At 51.9% G+C, this 21059-nt stretch overlaps 1 protein-coding gene across 1 annotated transcript; it reads left to right on the top strand.

Annotated features, from left to right (window-relative positions):
• The first annotated feature begins 7009 nt into the window (after positions 1–7009).
• LOC138083362 (primary amine oxidase, lung isozyme-like) lies at positions 7010–10774 on the top strand. The gene is made up of 4 exons (XM_068977209.1): positions 7010–8606; positions 8817–9102; positions 9475–9604; positions 10343–10774. The coding sequence occupies exons 1-4, from the start codon at positions 7010–7012 to the stop codon at positions 10613–10615; spliced, it is 2286 nt and encodes a 761-aa protein (XP_068833310.1). The 3' UTR covers positions 10616–10774.
• The last annotated feature ends 10285 nt before the right edge of the window (positions 10775–21059 follow it).

A 21059-nucleotide genomic window follows, 5' to 3' on the forward strand; every position in this document is an offset into this window, starting at 1 on the left:
GTGTTCCCTGGGATGCGGAATGAGAATGGGGCTCCAGGGTCTGGGAGTGTGGGGAGAAGGGCCAGGAACTGGGGAGCCTGTGCCCTCTTCTCCCTCCTCACACCCCGGGGTCCTCTCTCTCCTCCATCGTCCTCCCTTGCTTACCGCCTCGCTGGGATCATCCTGAAGCTATGCTGCCTGAATCAGGGGCTTCTCAGCTCTGTGCACCCCAACAAGCTGGGTTCCTGTCGCAGAGGAGAGGAATGGTCAGATGAGAGTCTGGAGTCATGGTTACACCTTTGTAGAAGACTCCTCGGTTTGGTGTTTTTCATTTTCTTTTCTTTGGTCTTTGCTTTCTGCTTTCCCCAGATCGTTTTAGGCCATGCCAGGTCTCTCCAGAGAATCCCCAGTCCTCACTTGGCAGGAGAGGATGCGGGGTCTCTCTGGGGCTTGTTGCCTAGAAGCCCTGGGCAGGGTTCCTGGCAGGCTTGTGAATCCAGGAGTCCAGCTGGAAGGGGCTCTTTGGCACATGCTTCCTCCCATCCTGGTCCTCCTTCTCCCTCTTCCTTCTTGCCTCACCTCCTTCCGTTCTTAACTATTCTTATAACCTGGGATTTACCTCCCAGCCCTGAGGGGATGTTCCTCAGCTCTCACTTTTCAACTCTGGTCTCCTCCTCTGACTCTAGGCCCGTGGAAGTCTGAAAAAGGGCCATCTAGCTTGAGAGGACAGTCCCCGTCTGTCTCCCTGTGTCTGGGAGCTGCCCCTTCCCCCAGTCCTGGGGCAGGGTGTTTCCCCACAGCTCTTTCTGCCCATTTGTATAGGCCTGTCTTGCGTCCTCTTGCAGAGGATGCTCATGGAGACAGCAGCAGCTCTAGTTAGCACTGGAGGTGGTTTGTGGGTGCAGTGGTAATGAGGAGTGGTCATTTTGTGCCAGGTGTGGGGTGTGACCAGTGTCCTCTGAACTTGGCAATAGCCAACATGGGAGACTGGGTGAGAGCCAAGGGTGAGAAGCAGAAAGACCAGTCACACCATGCCATGGCGGGGGGCGAGGGGCTGACCAATCACGTGTGAGCATGCAAATGAGCCAGGGCCTCTTGGGGTGGAGTCTCCCCCACAGGTCGTCCCTTCAGGATCCGGGGTCTCTCCACAAATGTCCAGAGATTGGACATAATAGAACTCTGCTTCCCTAGAACATTTGTTAAGCAAGTTCTAATTTGGCTTGACAAAGCAATACTCTGCAGCTATAAAACTGTATCTTTTTATACAAATTACTCTTCTAAAGAGTAAGGCAATGCACAGAATTGTGGACCGGGCACCTCCATTTGTGTTTTATGGGGGAGGATCGTATAAATCCATATTTTCATATCGAATAGATACATATTCAGAAGACACAGGTAACACTGGTTGCTTCTGTGAAGAGGAACCAGGAGGTAGGGACCTCGGAGGGAGGAGACTTGATACTACATGTCCTTTTGTACATTTTGAATTTTGAACCGTGTGACTATATTACCTATTCATTTATTATTATTCAAAAAATAAATGGGCTAAGTAGTTTCTGACTTCATTCTTTAAAATAACTTGTCTTCTTCTTGCCTGGAAAATCCCATGGACAGAGGAGCCGATAGGCTACAGTCCACGGGGTGGCAAAGAGTCCCACATGACTGAGCGACTTCACTTTCAGGGTAAGGGAGGGTACTGTCCCCAGGGACTCAATTTTTTCAAGTGTTTGAGAGCCAGAGAAATGGGTGTGGCCTCTGTGCTTAGTCAGTCAATCATGGCCAACTCTTTGTGACCCCATTGACTATAGCCTACCAGGCTCCTCCATGGATGGAATTCTCCAGGTAAGAATACTGGAGTGTATTGCCTTTTCCTTCTCCAGGGAATCTTCCTGACCCATGGAGAGAACCTGGGTCTCTTGCATTGCACAGAGGTGTCGCCTCTGGTGACCCCTTGGCCTCTTCTTGCCTGCACATCTCCAAGAAAAAATGTTAAATGTCAAGAAATTTCTTCTGCTGTCTCTTGCTCACTCTCCCTGTCTGTCTCACTTCAAAGAGGAGGAATGAGAGCCTGCTGGAAGCCAAGGTAGGGCTGGGCGTTGAGGGACAGGACACAGAGTTCAGATGCCGCTCAGCTTCTGACCGGAGGGAGATCGTATCCAGGGAGACACAGAAGCTTCTGCTCCCTTCTGTCCCGCTCCAGGCCCAGGCTCACTTCTGGGACAAAGGTGGATGAAGGTGAGCTGGACAGAAGCTAGGTTCCAAAGAACAGGGAGAAAGCCCTCAGTCAGGAGAGAGGGCCAGTGCTGGGTGGGTGAATTTATAACATGACCTGAAATGAAAGTCAGAGTGACAGAGGACAGAGACGGAGGGAAAGAGAGGCTAAAGACTGAGACAGAGGAGAAAAACGGGTGCTGTGGCTGTTGTGGCTCTGATACTGACTTGATACCTGTTCTTTCTCAGACTTGAGTCATTGAACTTCTCCACGAGCGCTTATACGGTTCTCTCCACCTCCTCCTGGTTCCTCTCTCTGATCAGATGCACAATAGTGAGTGCTGGAAGCAAAAGGAAGAAAGACATGTGGTGTCCACCCCTCCCTCACCCTGGTTGAATAAGTTGCAAGTCATTGCCTTGAGTCCCATGTCTAGACCAAGGCTGTGAGTGTTTGCAAGTAGTGAATGTGCCTGTGAGTGTGTGTGGATGCACGCTTAAAGCTTTTTTCAAAGTTTGTTGTCTCTTTTTTTTTTTTTTAATTTATTTTCCTTTCTTTGGCTGTGCTAGGTCTTATTTGCGGCACAAATGATCTTCAGTCTTAGCTGTAGCATGTGGGATCTGGTTCCCCAACCAGGGATTCAACCAAGGCCCCTGCACTGGGAGCAGGGCAATGTTACCCACTGGACCATCTGAGAAGTCCCAGGCATTGCTATATTTAGGAGCACTTACCACCTGGCAGGTTCAGTTACTGATTAAGGTAAAATCCCAGCCAAAAATCAGTAGTAGTTTGTGCGGTGATAAGATATTAACAATTGTGTAGAAGATTCTTGTATACTTTACACAGTGCTTGGTGGGTTTGGAAAAAGGGGATACCCTTAACCAAATATAAAACATGTATGAGGTCCTGCTGACAGCTTCTCTGATGAGACTTATCAGTGAGAATCGGCTACCCTTTCCAGTATTCTTGCCTGGAGATTCCCAACGACAGAGGAGCTTGGCGAACTACAGTCCATAGGGTCGTGAAGAGTAGGACTCGAATCGACTTAGCACAGCACCTATCAGTGAGAATGGGCTCGTTAATTCTACAGCCTGTTTACTTGTTTTAAGAGGAAACCCACCCCTCCAGCTGCTCCCAAAAGGTTCTCTCTCATTTATCCAACCCTCTCCCTTCCCTTTCGATCTCTCCCTCTTGACTGGCTCTTGACTCACCTCTCGTTAAGTCTCTGCCAGGACCCTGACTCTCCAGGACAGGGTCTTCCCTCAGCTTGTGCTTCTCAGATGCCTTCCTCCAAGGAGAGCTCTACTTTTCCCGCCTCCAGCTTCCCTTCTCCACCCAGTCCCTCCTTATCCCGCTCTTCCAAATGCTGATGCAGAATCACAGTCCCTTCCAGCCGCCACTTTCTGGACTTCTCGGTGGCATTGGTCTTCTCTGATTAGTCCCCACTGAAAACTTTCTCCTGTCGTGACCTCCTCCCAATCTGACCCCTCCGAGGGCATGCTAGCTGCTTCTTAGGCTCCTATGCAAGCCCCTTGGCCTCTGCTGTGCCCACAACCTGCTCAGCCCCACACATGGACATCTTCTGGACTGTGGCCCTGCTCCTCCTCTCTCCCCTCTGCAGAGTCCTCTCTGGGTGATCTCAGGCTTCCTATCTTCGTGCGTTAGTCACTCAGTCATGTCAATTCTTTGCCACCCCATAGACTGTAGCCTGCCAGGCTCCTCTGTCCATGGAATTCTCCAGGCAAGAATACTGGAGTGGGTGGTCATTTCTTTCTCTGGGGAATCTTCCCAACCCAGGGATCAAACCTAGGTCTCCCATATCGCAGGCAGCTTCTTTATCATCTGAGCAATGACTACCATTGTTATTTGACACAAATCTCTGTTTCTAGCCTAAAATTTGCTCTCTGGCCGTTGAAACCTTTAGACCCAATGCCCCTTTTTCTGGGCATATGTGCTGGGGCTTCCCACAGGAACCTCACCTCAAACTTGTTGGAATCCTCCTTCAACTTGCTGCTCTTCTTGTAGGTCCTTCTTCCGGAGAAAGCCCCTCACCCTCCCAAGTCACCCAATGGAAACCTGGTGTCCTTGTGTCACCAAAGAGTCTGTATCCTTTCTCACGCACCCACCCAGTCAGACACCACGTCCTGTCAACACCCCCGGCCACATTGCTCAGATTCCTCACTTCTCTGTCCTGGAGGTCACTGGCCTCATCCGACACTTTGCCTCCTGTCGGTGTCCTCGCTTCTGTCTTTCACACACTTGGTGCTCTCTCAGCACTGAAGCCAGAGCTGTACCCCTGGGGTGCAGATCAGAGTACAGTGACCTGGGCATCCGGGGCGGTTCCACTGGCCTCATGGGGACTCTGGGACTGCAGGCAGGCTCAGGCAGCACGTTCTGGGGCCCAGCCTGGGGACAGGGGATGGCACCTGGCTCCCTGGAATCCAGTCACCTTCAGCACATTTACACAGGCTGCGGGCAAGTTTGTCCAAAGGGAAATAAGACTTACTGGAGGAAGCAGGATGTGTAGCTCCTTTCCCCTGAGTAACTGTCCAACAGGAACACCTTTAAACAGTTGTTTACGGTGTGTGATATGGTGATGGTGAAGCCTAGGATGACACGAATTCAGAGGAAGCCATGTGACAGCAAGACGCTTCTAGAGAAGGTGGGCAGAGGGGCACCTTCTGCTATATCAGTTCCTCCTCAAGGTCCAGCCAAAGCTCTCCCTCCCACTCCCTGATCATTACTCCCTCTCTCTGGGAGACCTGGGGATTCCCCACCAGAGGGGCTATTCTTGATCTGTGATTGGTAACACTGGTCAGGACAAAAAGTTGTAGGTGTTCTCTTGACAATGTGTTCTGAGCTGGGAGGAAATACCACCACTTATCAAAGGATCCAGAATGAAGTTCCTGGGCTGGAAAGGCTTGCCGTGAGGCCAGGGCCCGGTTTGACCTTAGATTCTGTCCCCCCTTTATTACAAAGTCCACATGAACCATTTCAAACTGAGACAGGCTAGGGCCTGAGTTCCTATACTGGAGTGCTTGCACTTGGCATGTGGACAAATATCTCCTTGAGCAACAGAATACAAAGGAACTGTAACAGGCTAAAAATATCTGCAAGCACTGGGCAGTCCCCGCAGTTATGTACAGTGAGACACAAAAGACACAGAAACGTATTGCTGCTTCTGAGGTGAAAGGAGAAGAGCAGGTGTTGGGCATGACCCCTGCACACAGCACCACCAAAGGGGTGGGCAGACCACCTAAGCCAGCCCTCAGTCCACTCCACGGATCTGCCCCCACTCTTACTCCACTGAAGGAACCTGTGTTTTCTTCTTGCTCCTTCCTGCTGCAGCTTGAGTACCAGTTACCTCTGATTTACTTCACCAGCCTCTTTATCAATTCGATTGATGCAAGAGTCCGAGGATCCAGGTTGGTCACAAAATGAACAGCGTGTGGAATTTGCATATCAAAATAGAGCTGGTTGCAGAAGCAGCTGGTATCTGGAGAACTGACCTTTCTGAGGTTGATTTCCCTGATTTCACAGTGCCCAGATTCCTGTCTTTCTGCAAGGCCTACTTTGCTTAAGACCCACACACTGCACAAACCTTCCTGACCTGATCTCTTCTGCTGTCCCACCGACTCCTGTCTCCACCTCACACCCAATGCACTGACCTCGGCCATTTCCTGCCCATGCCAGGTGCTTCAAGGTACCTTTGCACCTTCTGATCCTTTTGGCTGGGATGTACTGTCCATTCTCCAGCAAACATACTCTGTCTGCAAGGTCATCTAAGGTGCCTTCTGGGAAAGTGGTCTTGGACAAGTCCAGGCTGGAAAGGACTTTCCCCCAGTTCACCAGGGAAGCATGTCCCATCTCTGGATCCTCAGTCTCTCCTGGTTCCCTCAGGACCTGGCTGAACAGAAGATGGTGTCTACGTCACATCACCTGCCTGACAATGGAGATGGCTTTGCTCTCTGCTTCTGCAGCATTCTGGAAAAGGGTTTCCTGGGGATGAAGGCTGTGGACAGCGAGGTTAAATTCAGAGCCAGGGTGTTATGCCCCTGGCGTCTGATGTGGTCCATCAGTTCTGCTTGGGGGTGGGGGTGGGTTCTCTGTAAGCTGCAACTTCCCGCCCGCTCCAGCTGCTGAATGGATTCACTCCCCTCAGGCTCTCCTAGTGACTCGGGGAGTTCAAGACCTCCAAGATGTTGACAGGGCTCAGCTCTTCAGCCCCCCAGCTCCCCACAGGTGATCGGTGTTCTCAGCATGACTCTCCAGGCTCCTATACAAGTCAGAAGGGTTCTGGTTGCTGCATGGGAGCCCTCATCAGAGGGCTTCATGGACTAGAGGAAGGAAGGCGGAATCTGGCTGGATGGCTGAACACAGGAGTTTTGCTTGCAGCCATGTAGCAGGGAGCAAGGTTCCATCAAGAGAGTGGAAAAAGAGCCCCAGGACCCGTCACTTCTACCACTTCCTCCCTCCAGCTGTGTCTCCCATACCCATCCCTCCCCCATTTGGTGAAGCTGAGTGTTTGATTTGAAACAGGAGGACAGAGGCTGACACAGGCCACTTAAAATTTAATTTACAACCTCAGCTGCATCTTCTGACCTGGCCTGATCTCTGCCCCGCCCCAGCCTCCAATCACTGCCATTCCTCTTTACTTGGCTGTTTGTCCTCAGTGTACATATAACACGTTGACTCAAGCACAACTCAAAGACAGGAACCTACAGACACTGAAGGAGGCACTGTGCACCCGGTTCTGTCGGTCTGTCCATCATGCATGCTGCGCTCCAAATCAAGAGCCTGAAGACAGCCAGAGCTGTAGCGATGTTCATCTTCATTTTTCTGTACTTGTGGACTCCTCTGGTGATGGGCAGGGAGGAAGGTGGTTCTGGGAGTGAGGAGGGAGTTGGGAAACAAAGTCATCCCAGCCTGCCTCCCCTCTGCCCCTCCGGATCCTCCAGTGCCCAGCCCTGGACACACCCTGAGCAGAGCCAGCTGTTTGCAGACCTGAGCTGGGAAGAGCTGACGACTGTGATGAGCTTCCTGACCCAGCAGCTGGGGCCAGACCTGGTGGATGCAGCCCAGGCTCGACCCTCAGACAACTGCGTCTTCTCAGTAGAGCTGCAGCTGCCCCCCAAGGCGGCAGCCCTGGCCCACCTGGACAGGGGGAGCCCCCCACCTGCCCGGGAGGCACTGGCCATCGTCTTCTTTGGCAAACAACTGCAGCCCAATGTGACTGAGCTGGTGGTGGGGCCGCTGCCCCGGCCCTCCTACATGCGGGATGCGACCGTGGAGCGTCATGGGGGCCCCCTGCCCTATTACCGACGCCCTGTGCTTCTCCGAGAGTCCCAGGACATAGAGCAGATGATCTTCGACAGAGAGCTGCCCCAGGCTGCTGGTGTCCTCCACCGCTGCTGCTCCTACAGACAAGGGGGAGGGAACCTGGTGATGTTGACGACAGCTCCCCGTGGTGTCCAGTCAGGGGACAGGGCCACCTGGTTTGGCCTCTACTACAACATTTCAGGATTTGGGGTCTACCTGCACCCTGTGGGGTTGGAGCTTCTGGTAGACCACAAGGCTCTGGACCCTGCCCAGTGGACCATCCAGAAGGTGTTCTTTCAGGGCCGCTACTATGAGAGTCTGGCCCAGCTGCAGGAGCAGTTTGAGGCTGGCCAGGTGAATGTGGTGGTGATCCCAGACAACGGCACAGGTGGGTCCTGGTCCCTGAAGTCCCAGGTGCCCCCGGGTCCGGCTCCCCCTCTGCAGTTCCATCCTCAGGGCGCCCGCTTCAGTGTCCAAGGCAGTCGAGTGACCTCCTCATTGTGGACTTTCTCCTTTGGCCTCGGAGCTTTCAGTGGTCCTAGGATCTTTGACGTTCGCTTCCGGGGAGAACGACTGGCTTATGAGATCAGCCTGCAAGAGGTCCTGGTTGTCTATGGTGGGAATACCCCAGTAGCAATGGTGAGCCACTATGTGGATCGAGGATTTGGTCTGGGCAAGTTTGCCACGCCCCTGACCCGCGGCATCGACTGCCCCTATCTGGCCACCTATGTGGACTGGCACTTCCTTCTGGAGTCCCAAGCCCCCAGGACCCTACACGATGCCTTTTGTGTGTTTGAGCAGAACGAGGGCCTGCCCCTGAGGCGACACCACTCAGATGCGTATTCTCACTATTTTGGGGGTCTTGTGGAGACAGTGCTGGTCTTCAGATCTGTGTCAACCTTGTACAACTATGACTATGTGTGGGATGTGATCTTTCACTCCAATGGGGCCATTCAAGTCAAATTCCATGCCACGGGCTTCATCAATTCAGTGTTCCACTTTGGTGCTGCCCGAAGATATGGAAACCAGGTTCGGGAGAACACACTGGGCACCGTCCACACCCACACTGCCCACTACAAGGTGGATCTGGATGTGGGAGGTAAGACACCCCAGGGCAGGCACGGATTGCAGTAAGGGGCCTGAAAGATTGGGGACATCTTTGGGTGAGAGGTGGGAAGCAAGGGACACACTCATTCTGGCCTTGTCTTTGGCTCCTAGTCTGAAGCCAGGAGCAGGCAGACTCCAGAGGGGGCAGGGTAGCTGCCTGACTAACTCTCGCTCCTCCCGTCTCCCCACTCCATTCCTGCAGGACTGGAGAACTGGGTCTGGGCTGAGGACATGGCTTTTGTCCCCACTGCGATACCCTGGAGCCCCGAGCACCAGATACAGAGGCTGCATGTGACCCGGAAGCAGCTACAGACAGAGGAGCAGGCTGCCTTCCCCCTGGGAGGGGCCTCCCCTCGCCACCTGTACCTGGCCTGCAAGCAGAAGAACAAGTGGGGACACCCTCGGGGCTACCGCATCCAGCTGCTCAGCATCCCTGGGGAGCCGCTGCCCCAGAACAGCCCTTTGGAGAGAGCCGTCAGCTGGGGGAGGTGGGTGGGGTGCGTTGTTGGAGGGTTGGTTGAGATGAGAAGAGTGTTGGGAGGGGCATTTGGGAACCCAGTTCAAACTGTACATGAGGTGAGGTAAGAGCCCAAAACCTATTTCCTGGTTATCAAAAGGCCCACAGTGGATACAAACCACCCAAGTGGGAACAGTCTTTTCTGCTTGGGTGGGGCCATGTTGTGAAATTGAAAGGGATGTACAGATAAACATGGAAAGGTGTTGGGCCACCCACTAGAGTGACATTGAGTGACTGTAGATGAGAGGGGAAACCTGAGGTCCATGGGCTTGGCTACCTTCCATGATGATCAGGCAGCAGGACAGGGACGGTGACCATGGACCCCTGACCAGAGCATCTCTAGGTACCAGCTGGCCGTGACCCAGAGGAAGGAGACAGAGCCCAGCAGCTCCAGCGTCTTCAATCAGAATGACCCTTGGACTCCCACCGTGGACTTTGCTGACTTCATCAACAATGAGACCATTGCTGGAAAGGTCAGCTGTCTGTGGGAGATGAGGGAGGAGGGGGGACACAGAGATCACCCCCACCTTCTCTTGGATGGGGCCTTGAAACCCTGTGAAAACCTGAAGGGCTGAGCTGACTCCTGCTTCAGCGCTTTTGTGGATCCTCTCCTTACCTGTGGAGGGAAACATCCTAAGCTGGGAGTTCATCTGCAGACCCTTGCTGAGGCTTCAACTTTTCCTCGAGAGGCAGCAGTCTCTCAGTCTCTGCTTGTGGACTGAGTCCTTAAGGGCCCCAGGATTCAGAAGGGCTGGAATGACCAGGGAAGACCACATCTCTTATACCTTAAACCTCTCCCCTTCTCTCTTCCCCACCAAATGGTTAATTTCTATATGTCAGCCTTTCTGTCACCCACGCCCTGATTTCACTCCTCCATTCACCTCCTCTCAGTTACACTTTAGGAACTCTCCCAGAGTCACAGGTGGTGCTGAAGTAGCCTGTGTGTGTCATCATTTCTCTTGGGATGGGTAGGCTGATGGCGACGTGATGGGAATTGTCAGAGATGGCAGCTGCGGGCTGGAACAGTGGAGGCTGGTGTTGCTCCTAATATGAAGTTGATTTCTTATGCTTTGACTTCTGGGCTACTATGATAAAGCGTTAAGAGCTTAAAACCCTCTTGAGTGACGGTGGGCTCCTAAAGTGAATTCTGTGGGAGGCAGAGGTGTCCTTAGCAGCGCCAGGACTCATGACCCTCCTTCTTCCCCCACTAGGACTTGGTGGCCTGGGTGACAGCTGGTTTCCTGCACATCCCACATGCAGAGGACATTCCCAACACGGTGACAGTGGGCAACAGTGTGGGCTTCTTTCTGCGACCCTACAACTTCTTTGACGAGGACCCCTCCATCAATTCTGCTGACTCCATCTACTTCCGAGAAGACCAGGATGCTGGGTCCTGTGAGGTCAACTCCGTGGCTTGCCTGCCCCAGGTTGCTGCCTGTGTCCCTGACCTCCCTGCCTTCTCCCATGCGGGCTTCTCCCCCTAGGTGTTCCCTGGGATTGGGAATGTGGCTGGGGCCCCAGGGCCAGGGAATGTGCGGAGAAGAAGGGCTGGGAGCTGTGGAGTCTGTGTGCTCTTCTCACTCTTCACCCTCAAGGGTCCTTTCTGTCCCTTGCCTTCCCCTCCCTGCTGGGAGCATCCTGAGCCTGTGCTGCCTGACACAGGGCCGTCTCAGCTCTGTGGACCCCACCCTGCTGGATTCCTGTTGCAGAGAGGAAAGGAATGGCCAGTGGGGAGTCTGGAATGATTATTAAACCTAGCAATCATTCCTGGTTTTGGTGTGTTTTGCTTTTTTATCATTTTGACTATGGTTTCCTGCACTCTCAAATCTTTTTAGACCATGCCAGGTCTCTCCTGAGACTCCCCAGTCCTCACATGGGAGGGGAGGATGGGGGCTCTCTAAGCGGGTGGCTGCCGACAGAATTCCTGGCAGGACTGTGAATCCAGGGGTCCAGTTGGAAGGGGCTCTTTGGCCCTTGTTTCCGCTCATCCTGGGCCTCCTTCCTCCCTTCCTTCTTGCCCTGCCTTCTCCTGTTCTTACCTGTTCGTCTATCTTGGTATTTACCTCCTGGCCCTCAGCAGATGTTCCTCAGCTCTCATTGTTCAGCTCTGGTCTCCTCTCCTGACTCTAGGCCTGTGGAAGTCTGAAAATGCAAGGGACATCTAGCTTGAGAAGACAGTCCCCATCTGCCTCCCAGTGTCTGGAGGCTGCCCCTTCCCCAGTCCTGGGGCAATGTGTTTGTATGTCCTGTCCTGCATCCTCTTGCAGGAGTGGTCATGGAGACAGCAGCAGCTCTAGGGGGCACTTGAAGTGGCTTTGTGGGCACAGCGGTAATGAGGAGTGGTCATTTGTGCCAGGTCTCTGTGTGACCTGTGGCCTCTGCACACGGCAGGAGCCAGTGGGGGAGGCTGGTGGGAACCTAGGGAGCGAGGCAAGAAGACCTGTCATGGGGCCAGGGGTTGTCCAATCACGTGTGACCATGCAAAGGAGCCAGGGCGTCTGGGGGTGGAGCCTCCCCCACAGGCTGTCCCTGTGGAGATGTGGATGGAAAAGGTCTGGATCCAGGGTCTCTTTACAAATATCCAGAGACTGGAAATTACAGAACTGTATTTTTTAGAAGATTTATTAATAAATTCTAATACAGTCTTACAAGCAATATTATGCAGCTGTAAAACCAGTCATATTTCTTTCTAGAAATTAATCTTCTAAAGAGCAAGGCAAGGTACAGAAGTGTGTATAGGGCACCACCTTTTGTGTTCTAAAGGAAAGATCATATGAGTACATATTTCCATATCTTATAGATGCGTATTCAGAAGACATGGGTGACACTGGTTGCCTCTGGAGGGCATCCAGGTGGAAGGGATACAGGAGGGGGGACTTAGTAGTATAAGCCCTTTTAAAAACTTTGAGCCATATGAGTATATTACCTATTCATCTATTATTATTCAAATAATAAATGGTCCCATACAAGACCTGACCTCATCCTTTAAACTATTAATAAGTTGTCTTTTCGGATAGAGTATAATGGGGGAGGATAAACTGTGTTGAGAGATGAGCCCAGGGACTCAATTTTCTCAAATATTTGAGACCCAGAGAAATAGGTGTGGTCTCAGGTGACCCCATGCTATGGTTTTTCCAGTAGTCATGTATGGATGTGAGAGTTGGACTATAAAGAAAGCTGAGCACCGAAGAATTGATGCTTTTGGACTGTGGTGTTGGAGAAGACTCTTGAGAGTCCCTTGGACTGCAAGGAGATCCTGAAGAGGATTAGTCCTGGGTGTTCATTGGAAGGACTGATGTTGAAGCTGAAACTCCAATACTTTGGCCACCTGACTCACTTGAAAAGACCCTGATGCTGGGAAAGATTGAGGGCAGGAGGAGAAGGGGATGACAGAGGATGAGATGGTTGGATAGCATCACCGACTCAATGGATATGAGTTTGGGTAGAGTCCGGGAGTTGGTGATGGACAGGGAGGCGTGGCGTGCTGCGGTTCATGAATTTGTGGAGAGTTGAACATGACTGAGTGACTGAACTGACCTGACTGACTGACTGATGACCTCTTTGCCTCTTCTTGTCTGTACGTCTCCAAGGAAAACGTTAAACCTCAGTCAGTCTCTCTTTGACTGTCTATGGCTCACTCTCTCTGTCTGTCTCTCTTCAAGGAGGGGGAATGAGAAGCAATGGGGAGGGGTGACTTCCACCTGCTGGAAGCCCAGGCAGGGCTGGGAGGTGAGGGACAGGAAACAGATTTTAGAAGCTACTCGGCTTCTGGCCTGAGGGAGTCACATCCAGTGGGCTCACACAGCACAGAAGCTTCTGCTCCTTTCTGCGTTGCTCTAAACCCAGGTTCCCTGCTGGGTCAACAGTGGATGCAGATGAATCAGTGAGCTGGAGAGAAGCTAGGTTTCAAAGAACAGGGAGAAAGCCCTCAGCCAGGAGAGAGGGTGGCGGGTGCATGAACTTATAACACGAGCCAAGGTGGAGGCCAGAGTGCAGAGGACAGTGACTGAGGAGAAGGAGAGGCTGAAGACTGGGACAGAGGACAAAAATGGGTGCTGCGGCTGCATGGTTCCGATACTGACCTGATGCCTTTTCTTTCTCTGACCTGAGTCACTGAACTTCTCCATGAGATTTGTGTGCTGTTGTTTCTTACCTCCTCCTGGCTCCTTTTTATGGTCAGTTGCAGGAGAGTCAGTTTTGGAGGCAATGGAATAAAGGAACTTATTTTGTTTCTGGAATAAAGGAATGTGGTGTCAACCCCTCCCCTACCCGGGCAGAATAACTTGCAAGTCATTCCCTTGAAACCATGTCCAGACCAAGGCAGTGAGTGTTTACAGTGGTGAGTGTGCTTGTGAGTGTGTCCGGATGGCCACTCACAGCTTTGATGTGGAACAGGGACTATGGTTGTGTCTCTCTACAGCTGGTCTAGGGATGACTCCCCTGGCCCAGGCCTCAATAGACCTGTAGATCGTGAGCTTATCAGCCCACTGAGGTCAGGAGGCCTGCAAGGCGGACCTCCAGCTGGCCACCCGTCCCACTCTCATTAAAACCTGAAGCTTGCTGGATTGTTGGCCTCAGACTCAGTGTCAAGCCAAAGGAGGGAAGAGTAACCCAGGATGTCAGGTCCTGAAAGAACTCTGCCGGGGGCCAGCGTGAGGAACTCCGCCCATGACAAAGGTCATGGGGAAGGAAGCTTGGCATACGCAAAGGCGTGATCAAGCCTGAGGAAACCCCCTGTTCCCGAGCATCTACCCTCAAACCAGAGTCTGTTTCATGCTCTCTCCTACACCTCTAACTTTACAGGGGGCTCTCCCCCATAACCATTTCTCTCGGAGAAGGAGTTAACTTGCAGCTCCAGTTAATAAAAATTCCTGGGCGTGCAAGAGTGTTTCAACTTAGAAATTCTTTTGGAGGTCCTCTAGCCTTCCTGATCAGGTTTGTAAGGCCACATGTGACTGTTTACAGCCTCCCAACCTTGAGAGGCATGAGATGCTTTAAAACTTTCTAAATACAGACTCTTTTGAGCAGTTAGAAAATTATTAGTATAGTATAGTGGGTTGATTAGAAATTATATTGGTGAAGGGTTTTTTCATTTGTCATGCCAATAATTACTGCTAATTCCCTGCCCTGGGTGTGACAAGGGTGTCTCAGGTCAAACCTCTCTGCTGACAGACTAGCTTATGTGACAACCTCTCAACCATAAACAGCACAGAGAGTTTGGAGTATTAGCATAGGGCTTTTTTCATTGATGAGTCAATGATTGCCGCCAGGCCTCCATATCCTTAGGCACCTGGGAATATATTAATCAATGCATTTGGAATATAGAAAAGGAAATATAGTAGTTTTTTGATGTTAGCAATACTAGACTTTTTGAGTTAATGAATTTTCTCTTTTGTTATAGATCACTGTACTTTGTTATAAATCACTATGCTATGTAATAATGTAACTTTATCACTATCTTAAGACAAAATAGATCTTAAGGGGAACATTGGTGAAAGGTTTACATTTGTTGAGCCAATATTTGCTGCTAAATCCCCATATTCCTTGCCCTTATAATGAATATAACTAGCATATAGGAAAAATAAGTATTAACCTTTAAGATTAATCATGTTAAACCTTAGGTTAAGTAAATTCCTTTCTTGATTGTAACTCACTACACCCTCACCCTATAGGAATACAACTTTATTTGGAGGGTGGTGCCTGATTTAAGAAAAAATCACCTCTGGAAAAATAAGTTTTCTGGTTAACTGACCAGTATCAGAAAGGGCCATGAAATGTCAGCAGACCTCATGGCTAGAAGATGATGTAAAAACCCATAAGACCTCTGTATAATTTTATATGAAGCACCTGATTGTGACAAGGGTCAGGTCTGCTGACCCTGCGTGACTCTGTATTCATCCCTATGTATAACAAAAAGGTATATAAACAAACCTGAAAAATAAAGAAATCGGATCAGTTTCTGGAAAGACTGATTCCCCCATGTCGTTTACTTTCTTGCTCCCCGTTTTCCTGGCTGAATTCCCATCTGGTACGAGGGTACCCACCAAGCCTGCTAACTTTGCTGGGGCTTCTAAGATCGGACCGGGGAGGCCTCAGTGCCTCCTCTCCTTCGGGAGAACGGAAAGACGCCTGTGGCCTACGTAGGTGGTGATTAGTATTCCACGTAAACCAGTTATTCAGCCTCTTTTTCTCCACTAATTTTCCTACTACACTATCTGTTTCTAATCTCTCTATATATCTGCAATTAAATAAGTTTTTTCCAGGACGCCGATTCCATCCCCACCTTCAAATTACCCTAGATCCACAGGGGCTGGACCCCGGCAGAACTCCTGTCCACAGGGGCACAAATTTTGGACTTGGGCCCATTGCTCTTGAGGAACTGAATTAGGGGACCCCAAGATATCCTTACAGGAGGGGCCTAACTGGGATTCCAGAAATGGAGACACAGGCAAACTGTGAGCAGCAGAAGCTGTGCCCTCCTGCCTCGGCTCTCGTCCTGCAGCCCCTAGGCAGGGCTTCCTCTGTGACTGCAGGATAGGATTCCCACAAGCATTTGACAAGACTTCCCCCGTGCCTCCTGTGTGCCAGGCGCCCTGGGAGGCACCAGGGTACATTATGGAGTAAGACACAATGTCATCCCCAGGGGTGATAGCCGCAAGTCAGGAGTCAATTACATCAGGGACTTTTTCAGGGAGGTGGGAGGAGGACAAAGCAGCGGCTCCTGACCTGGACTTAGGGACTGGAGAAGGCTTCCTGAGGGACGAGATGTCTAAGCTGATGGATAGAGCTGGCCATAGGAGAAGAAAGTGAGTGGTGACAAGTTTCCAGGAAGAGAGAACAACATGTTCAAAGGCCAGGAAGTGACAAGGTAACACCATGCAAGTCCCCAGGTTCACTGACGGGTGTGTGGGCTGAGAGCAGAGCCTGGAGGGACAAGCAGGGGCAGAGAAGGCAGGTGCTTGCAATCCATGGTTACCCTAAGGGAAATGGGGAGCCATGGAAGGATCCTAAGCAAGGGAGTGCCAGGGTGAGAGTGTCCTTTGCCCCTCCTGCAGTGGGGGCCCAGCGTGTGAACCACTTGGCCACCAGGGAAGTCCCAGAGCATCACTGTATTTAATGAACACGTAACACTTGGGAAAGTCAGTTGCTGATTAAAGTAAAATCCTACCCAAAATAGTTCCCTTGGTCCTTTGTGCGCTGATGGGATAATTGCTTAGATGATCCTTGTAAACTTTATACAGAGCATGGTGGGATGGGAGAAAATTAAACCCCTAAGGAAAAAAATAAAAGGTTTCTTGGCTCTCCCAGACAGCTTCTTTGATTGGATTTGGCAGTGAAAATGGGCTCATTATTTCTACAGACCCTTTACCTGTTTTAAGGGAAACCTACCCCTACTGGCCCCCTCCAGAAGGGGGTCCTCTCGCTAAGTCGAATCCAGCACACTGCCTCTCCTGGGGGTGTCTTCCCTGGGTCTGTTCCTTCCAGGCACCATCCTCCAAGGAGAGCTCTCCCTTTCCAGGGTCAGCTTCCCTTCCCCCTGAGTCCCTCCTCATCCCATTCCCCTCCATCTGCTGAGGCAGAAGCCACAGGCCCTTCCAGCCCCTACTTTCTGGACCTCTGGGTGGCATTGGTCCTCTCTGACTAGTCCCTATGGAAAACTCTTGCCTGTTTTGACCTCCTCACCTTCTGACCCCTCCGAGGGCATGCCGGTTGTTTCCCAGGCTCCTGTACAGCTCCTTTGCTTCTGCTCCGCCAACCAGCCCGCTCAGCCCCACACCTGGGCGTTTTCTGGCCTTTGGCCCCAGCCCTCCTCTCTCCCTTCTGCACAGTCCCATGGATGATTGCAGGCTCTCCTGTCTTTAATGATTACTACTTGTTGTTCAACCTACATCTCAATTTCCAGCCTAGAAGCTGTTCTCCCATCCCTGGAAACCCATAGAGACAATGGTCCCTTTTCTAGGCATGTATGTTGGGGCTTCCCAGGAGCACCTCAACCTCAAATTTATTGGTTTTCCCCTTAACCTGGTTGTTCTTCTTGTAGGTTCTTCTGATGAGGAAAACCGCTCACCCACTCACGTCACCCATTAGAGGAAATTCCTTGGCGGTCCAGAGGTTAGGGCTCCTCTCTTCCGCTGCAGTGGTCACGGGGTCCATGCATGGCTGGGGAACTAGGGTCCTACAACGTGCAGTGTAGGACCAAAAAAAGAAAAATCCATATATAACCAAATCACCGAATGGAACTGTATCTCTGTGTCATGTAAGACACTGTGCTCTTTCTCACCCATCCACCCAGCCAATCAGATACCGAGTCCTGTCAACTCGACCCACCACACTGCTCAGACCCTCGCCTCCTCTTGTCCTCCAGGTCAGTGGCTTCAGTCTGGCCCTTTGCCTCCCGTCCGGTGTCATGATCTCTGTCTGTCCCACATCCAAGCCTGCTCGGAACCACAGGCAGAGCCGTGTCCCCAGATTGCAGATTGGAGTGCAGTGAACTGCGGGTCCTTCTGCTGCTGGACTGGGCCTCCAGGCACAAGCTCAGCTCAGTCACCGCCTCCTGGGGCCCAATCGTGGGGCTGGAGATGGCTCTGGGTCCCAGGAATCAACTCACCTTGAGCATAGTCAAAGAGGCTGAGGAAAAGTTTGTCCAAAGAAAAATAAGACCTACTGGGGGGAACAGGACATGTGGTCCTGTCTCCTGAGTAATTCTCCAAATGAGACTCCTTTTTTGGTTTAGGATGGCTGACACGATGATTGTGAAGCCTAAATGAAAGGACATCAGAGGAAGGGATGTGTCAGCAGGACGCTTAGATGGGCAGGGGGCACCTTCTTCTATATCAGTTCCTCCACCAGGTCAGGCAGAATCTCTCCCTCCCGCTCCCTGATCATTACCCACCTTCCCTAGGAGACCTAGGATACCCCAGCAGAGTGGCTCTTCTTGACCTGTGCTTGGTCACACTGGTTGGGATTACTTTTCCCAAGCACAGGGAAAGCATTATCCATCCTCTTGATGATGTGTTCTTACCAAGAAGAGGCCATCACTTACAAAAGGATCCAGAATGAAGTTCTTGGCCTGGAAAGGCTGGCCTTGTGGCCAGGGCTGAGTGTGACCTCAGATTCTGCTCTTCTTAGTACAACGTCTGCATAAACCGTTTCAATTTCAGAGACTGGGGCTGAAGACCCTTGACTGGGGTGCTTGCACTGGCACATGGACAAACGTCTCCTCAAGCAACAGAATACAGAGAAAGTATGTGGTATTCAAAATACCGGCATGGACCAGCAGTTGGAGCGATCATGAACCATAGATACAAAAACAGTGCAAGAGTACTGCCACTTCTGAGCTGCCAAAAGCAAAAGCAGTGTATTGGGCATGATCCCTGCCACAGCATCACAAGCAGCTGGGCAGACCACCTAAGCCAGCCCTGAGGCCCGCTCTCCGGATCTGCCCCCACTCATACTCCATTGAAGGAACCAGGCCACACAGGGCAAGCAGGGAACCTGTGTTTTGTTCTGGCTCCTTCCTGCAGCAGCTTGAGTACCAGTAAGGCCCTGCTTCAATTCCTCCTCTGGCCTCTTATCAACTCTACTGATGGAAGTGTCCAAGGACGCAGCTTGGTAACAAAATGACCCGTATGTGGAATTTGCATATCAAAATAGAGCTGGTTGCAGAAGCAGCTGGTATCTGGAGAACATGACCTTTCTGGGGTTGATTTCCCTGGTTTCACATGTTCCCAGACTTCTGTCTTTCTGCAAGGCCTACTTTCCTTAAGACCCACACACTGCACAAGGCTTCCTGACCTGATCTCTTCTGCTGTCCCACTGACTCCTGTCTCCACCTCACACCCAATACGCTGACCTTGGCCATTTCCGGCCCATGCCCAGGCTGATTCAAGTTCTGTACCTTTGCACCTCCTGATCCTTTCGGCTGGGATGTACTGTCCATTCTCCTCCAGGCAAACATACTCTGTCTGCAAGGTCATCTAAGGTGCCTTTCGGGGGAAGTGGTCTTGGAGGTGGGCAGGTTGGAAAGGATTCTCCCCCAGTTACCAGGGAAGCGGGTCCCATTTCTGGAACCCTCAGTTTCTCTGGTCCTGTCAGGACCTGGCTGCACAGAAGATGGTGTCTCCAGCACATCACCTGCCTGAGAATGGAGGTAGCTTTGCTCTCTGCCTCTGCAGTATCCTGGAAAGGGGTTTCCTGGGGATGAGGGTTGTGGACAGCTAGGTTAAATTCACAGCCAGGGTTCCAGGCACCCTGACCTGTGATGGTCCAGCAGTCCTGCTCCTGGGGTAAGGAGGGGGTCTTTCTTACACTGACTCCTCCCCCCACCGCCTGCACCCCTCCAGTGACTCAGGGAGTTCAGGGCCTCCACGATGTTGAACTGGCTCAGCCCTTCAGTCCCCCAGCTCCCTATAGGTGCTTTGTGTTCTCAGCATGACTCTGCAGGCTCCTGTGGGTGCCTGTAGGATTCTGCTTTTAGGGGAGCAGAGGACAGTGATGAGGGCTTCCCAGTCTAGAGGAAGGAAGGGGCGAATCCTGCTGGAGGGTTGTGCTCAGGTGTGATTTGCTTACAGCCAGGTAGCCAGGAGAAAGTCTGGGCCTGGAGCAGAAGGAAGAGCCCAAGGACAGTCCCTTTCTGTCCCCGTCACATCTTCCTCTTCTGTCTCCAGCTGTGTACTCAAGCCCAGCCCTCCCCTACTTTGTGCTCCAACCTTGAACCTGAGTGTTTGATTTGGAACAAAAAGACAGAGGCTGACATGGGCCCACTTAAAATGCAGATTCCTACCTCAACCCCATACCCGAACTGAGTTAACCACTACCCCCACCCACCCTCCACTCCCTGCCAACCCTCTGCCCTTGGCTACTTGTCTTGAATGTACCCTTCATGCCATCGCCCAGAAGACCCACCCAGAACCAGAAACTTCCAGACACTAAGGACGCATCGTGCACCCCATTCTGTCTGTCCGTGTGTCTATATCGCATGCTGCATTCTGATTTAAGAGCCTGAAGAGTCAGGAGTTTTAGCAATGTTCATCTTCATTTTTCTGTCCTTGTGGACTCTTCTGGTGATGGGCAGGGAGGAAGGTGGTTCTGGGAGTGAGGAGGGAGTTGGGAAGCAATGTCATCCCAGCCTGCCTGCCCCCTGCCCTTCTGGATCCCCCAGTGTCCAGACCTGGACACAGCCTGACCAGAGCCAGCTGTTTGCAGACCTGAGCCAAGAAGAGCTGACAACTGTGATGTCCTTTTTTACCTAGAAACTGGGCCCAGACCTGGTGGATACAGCCCATGCCTGACCCTCAGACAACTGTGTCTTCTCAGTAGAGCTGCAGCTGCCCCCCAAGGCTGCAGCCCCTGCGCACCTGAACAGAAGGAGCACCCCCGCCCCCCACCTCCCAGGAAGCACTGGCCATTGTCTTCTTTGGCAGAGGACCCCAGCCCAATGTGACTGAGTCCTGGAGACAGTGCTGGCCTCAGGTCTGTGTCCACAATGCTCAACTCCAACTATGTGTGGGATATGGTCTTCTACCCCAGTGGGGCAATAGAAGACAAATTCCATGCCACCGGCTACATCAGCTCAGCGTTCCTCTTTGTTGCCACCCGAAGACGCAGAAATCAGGTTGGGGAACACACGTTGGGCACCATCCACACCCACAGTGCCCACTGCAAGGTGGATCTGGACGTGGGAGGTAAGACACTCTACGGGAGGCAATGATTCCAGTAGAGGGGGGTGAAAGATTGGGGGCATCTTTGAGTGAGAGGGGAGGGAAACAGGGGACACACTCAGTCTGATCTTCTCTTTGGCCCCCACTCTGAAGCCAGGAGAAGGCAGAGTCCAGAGGGGCAGAGCTGCTGCCTGACCAGGCCTCCCTCCTCTGCTCCCCCTTTGCACCCCCACCTCCAGGACTGGAAAACTGGGTCTGGGCTGAGAAC

This window comes from Capricornis sumatraensis, chromosome 8 (assembly GCF_032405125.1).
Source record: "Capricornis sumatraensis isolate serow.1 chromosome 8, serow.2, whole genome shotgun sequence".
NCBI lineage: Eukaryota > Metazoa > Chordata > Mammalia > Artiodactyla > Bovidae > Capricornis > Capricornis sumatraensis.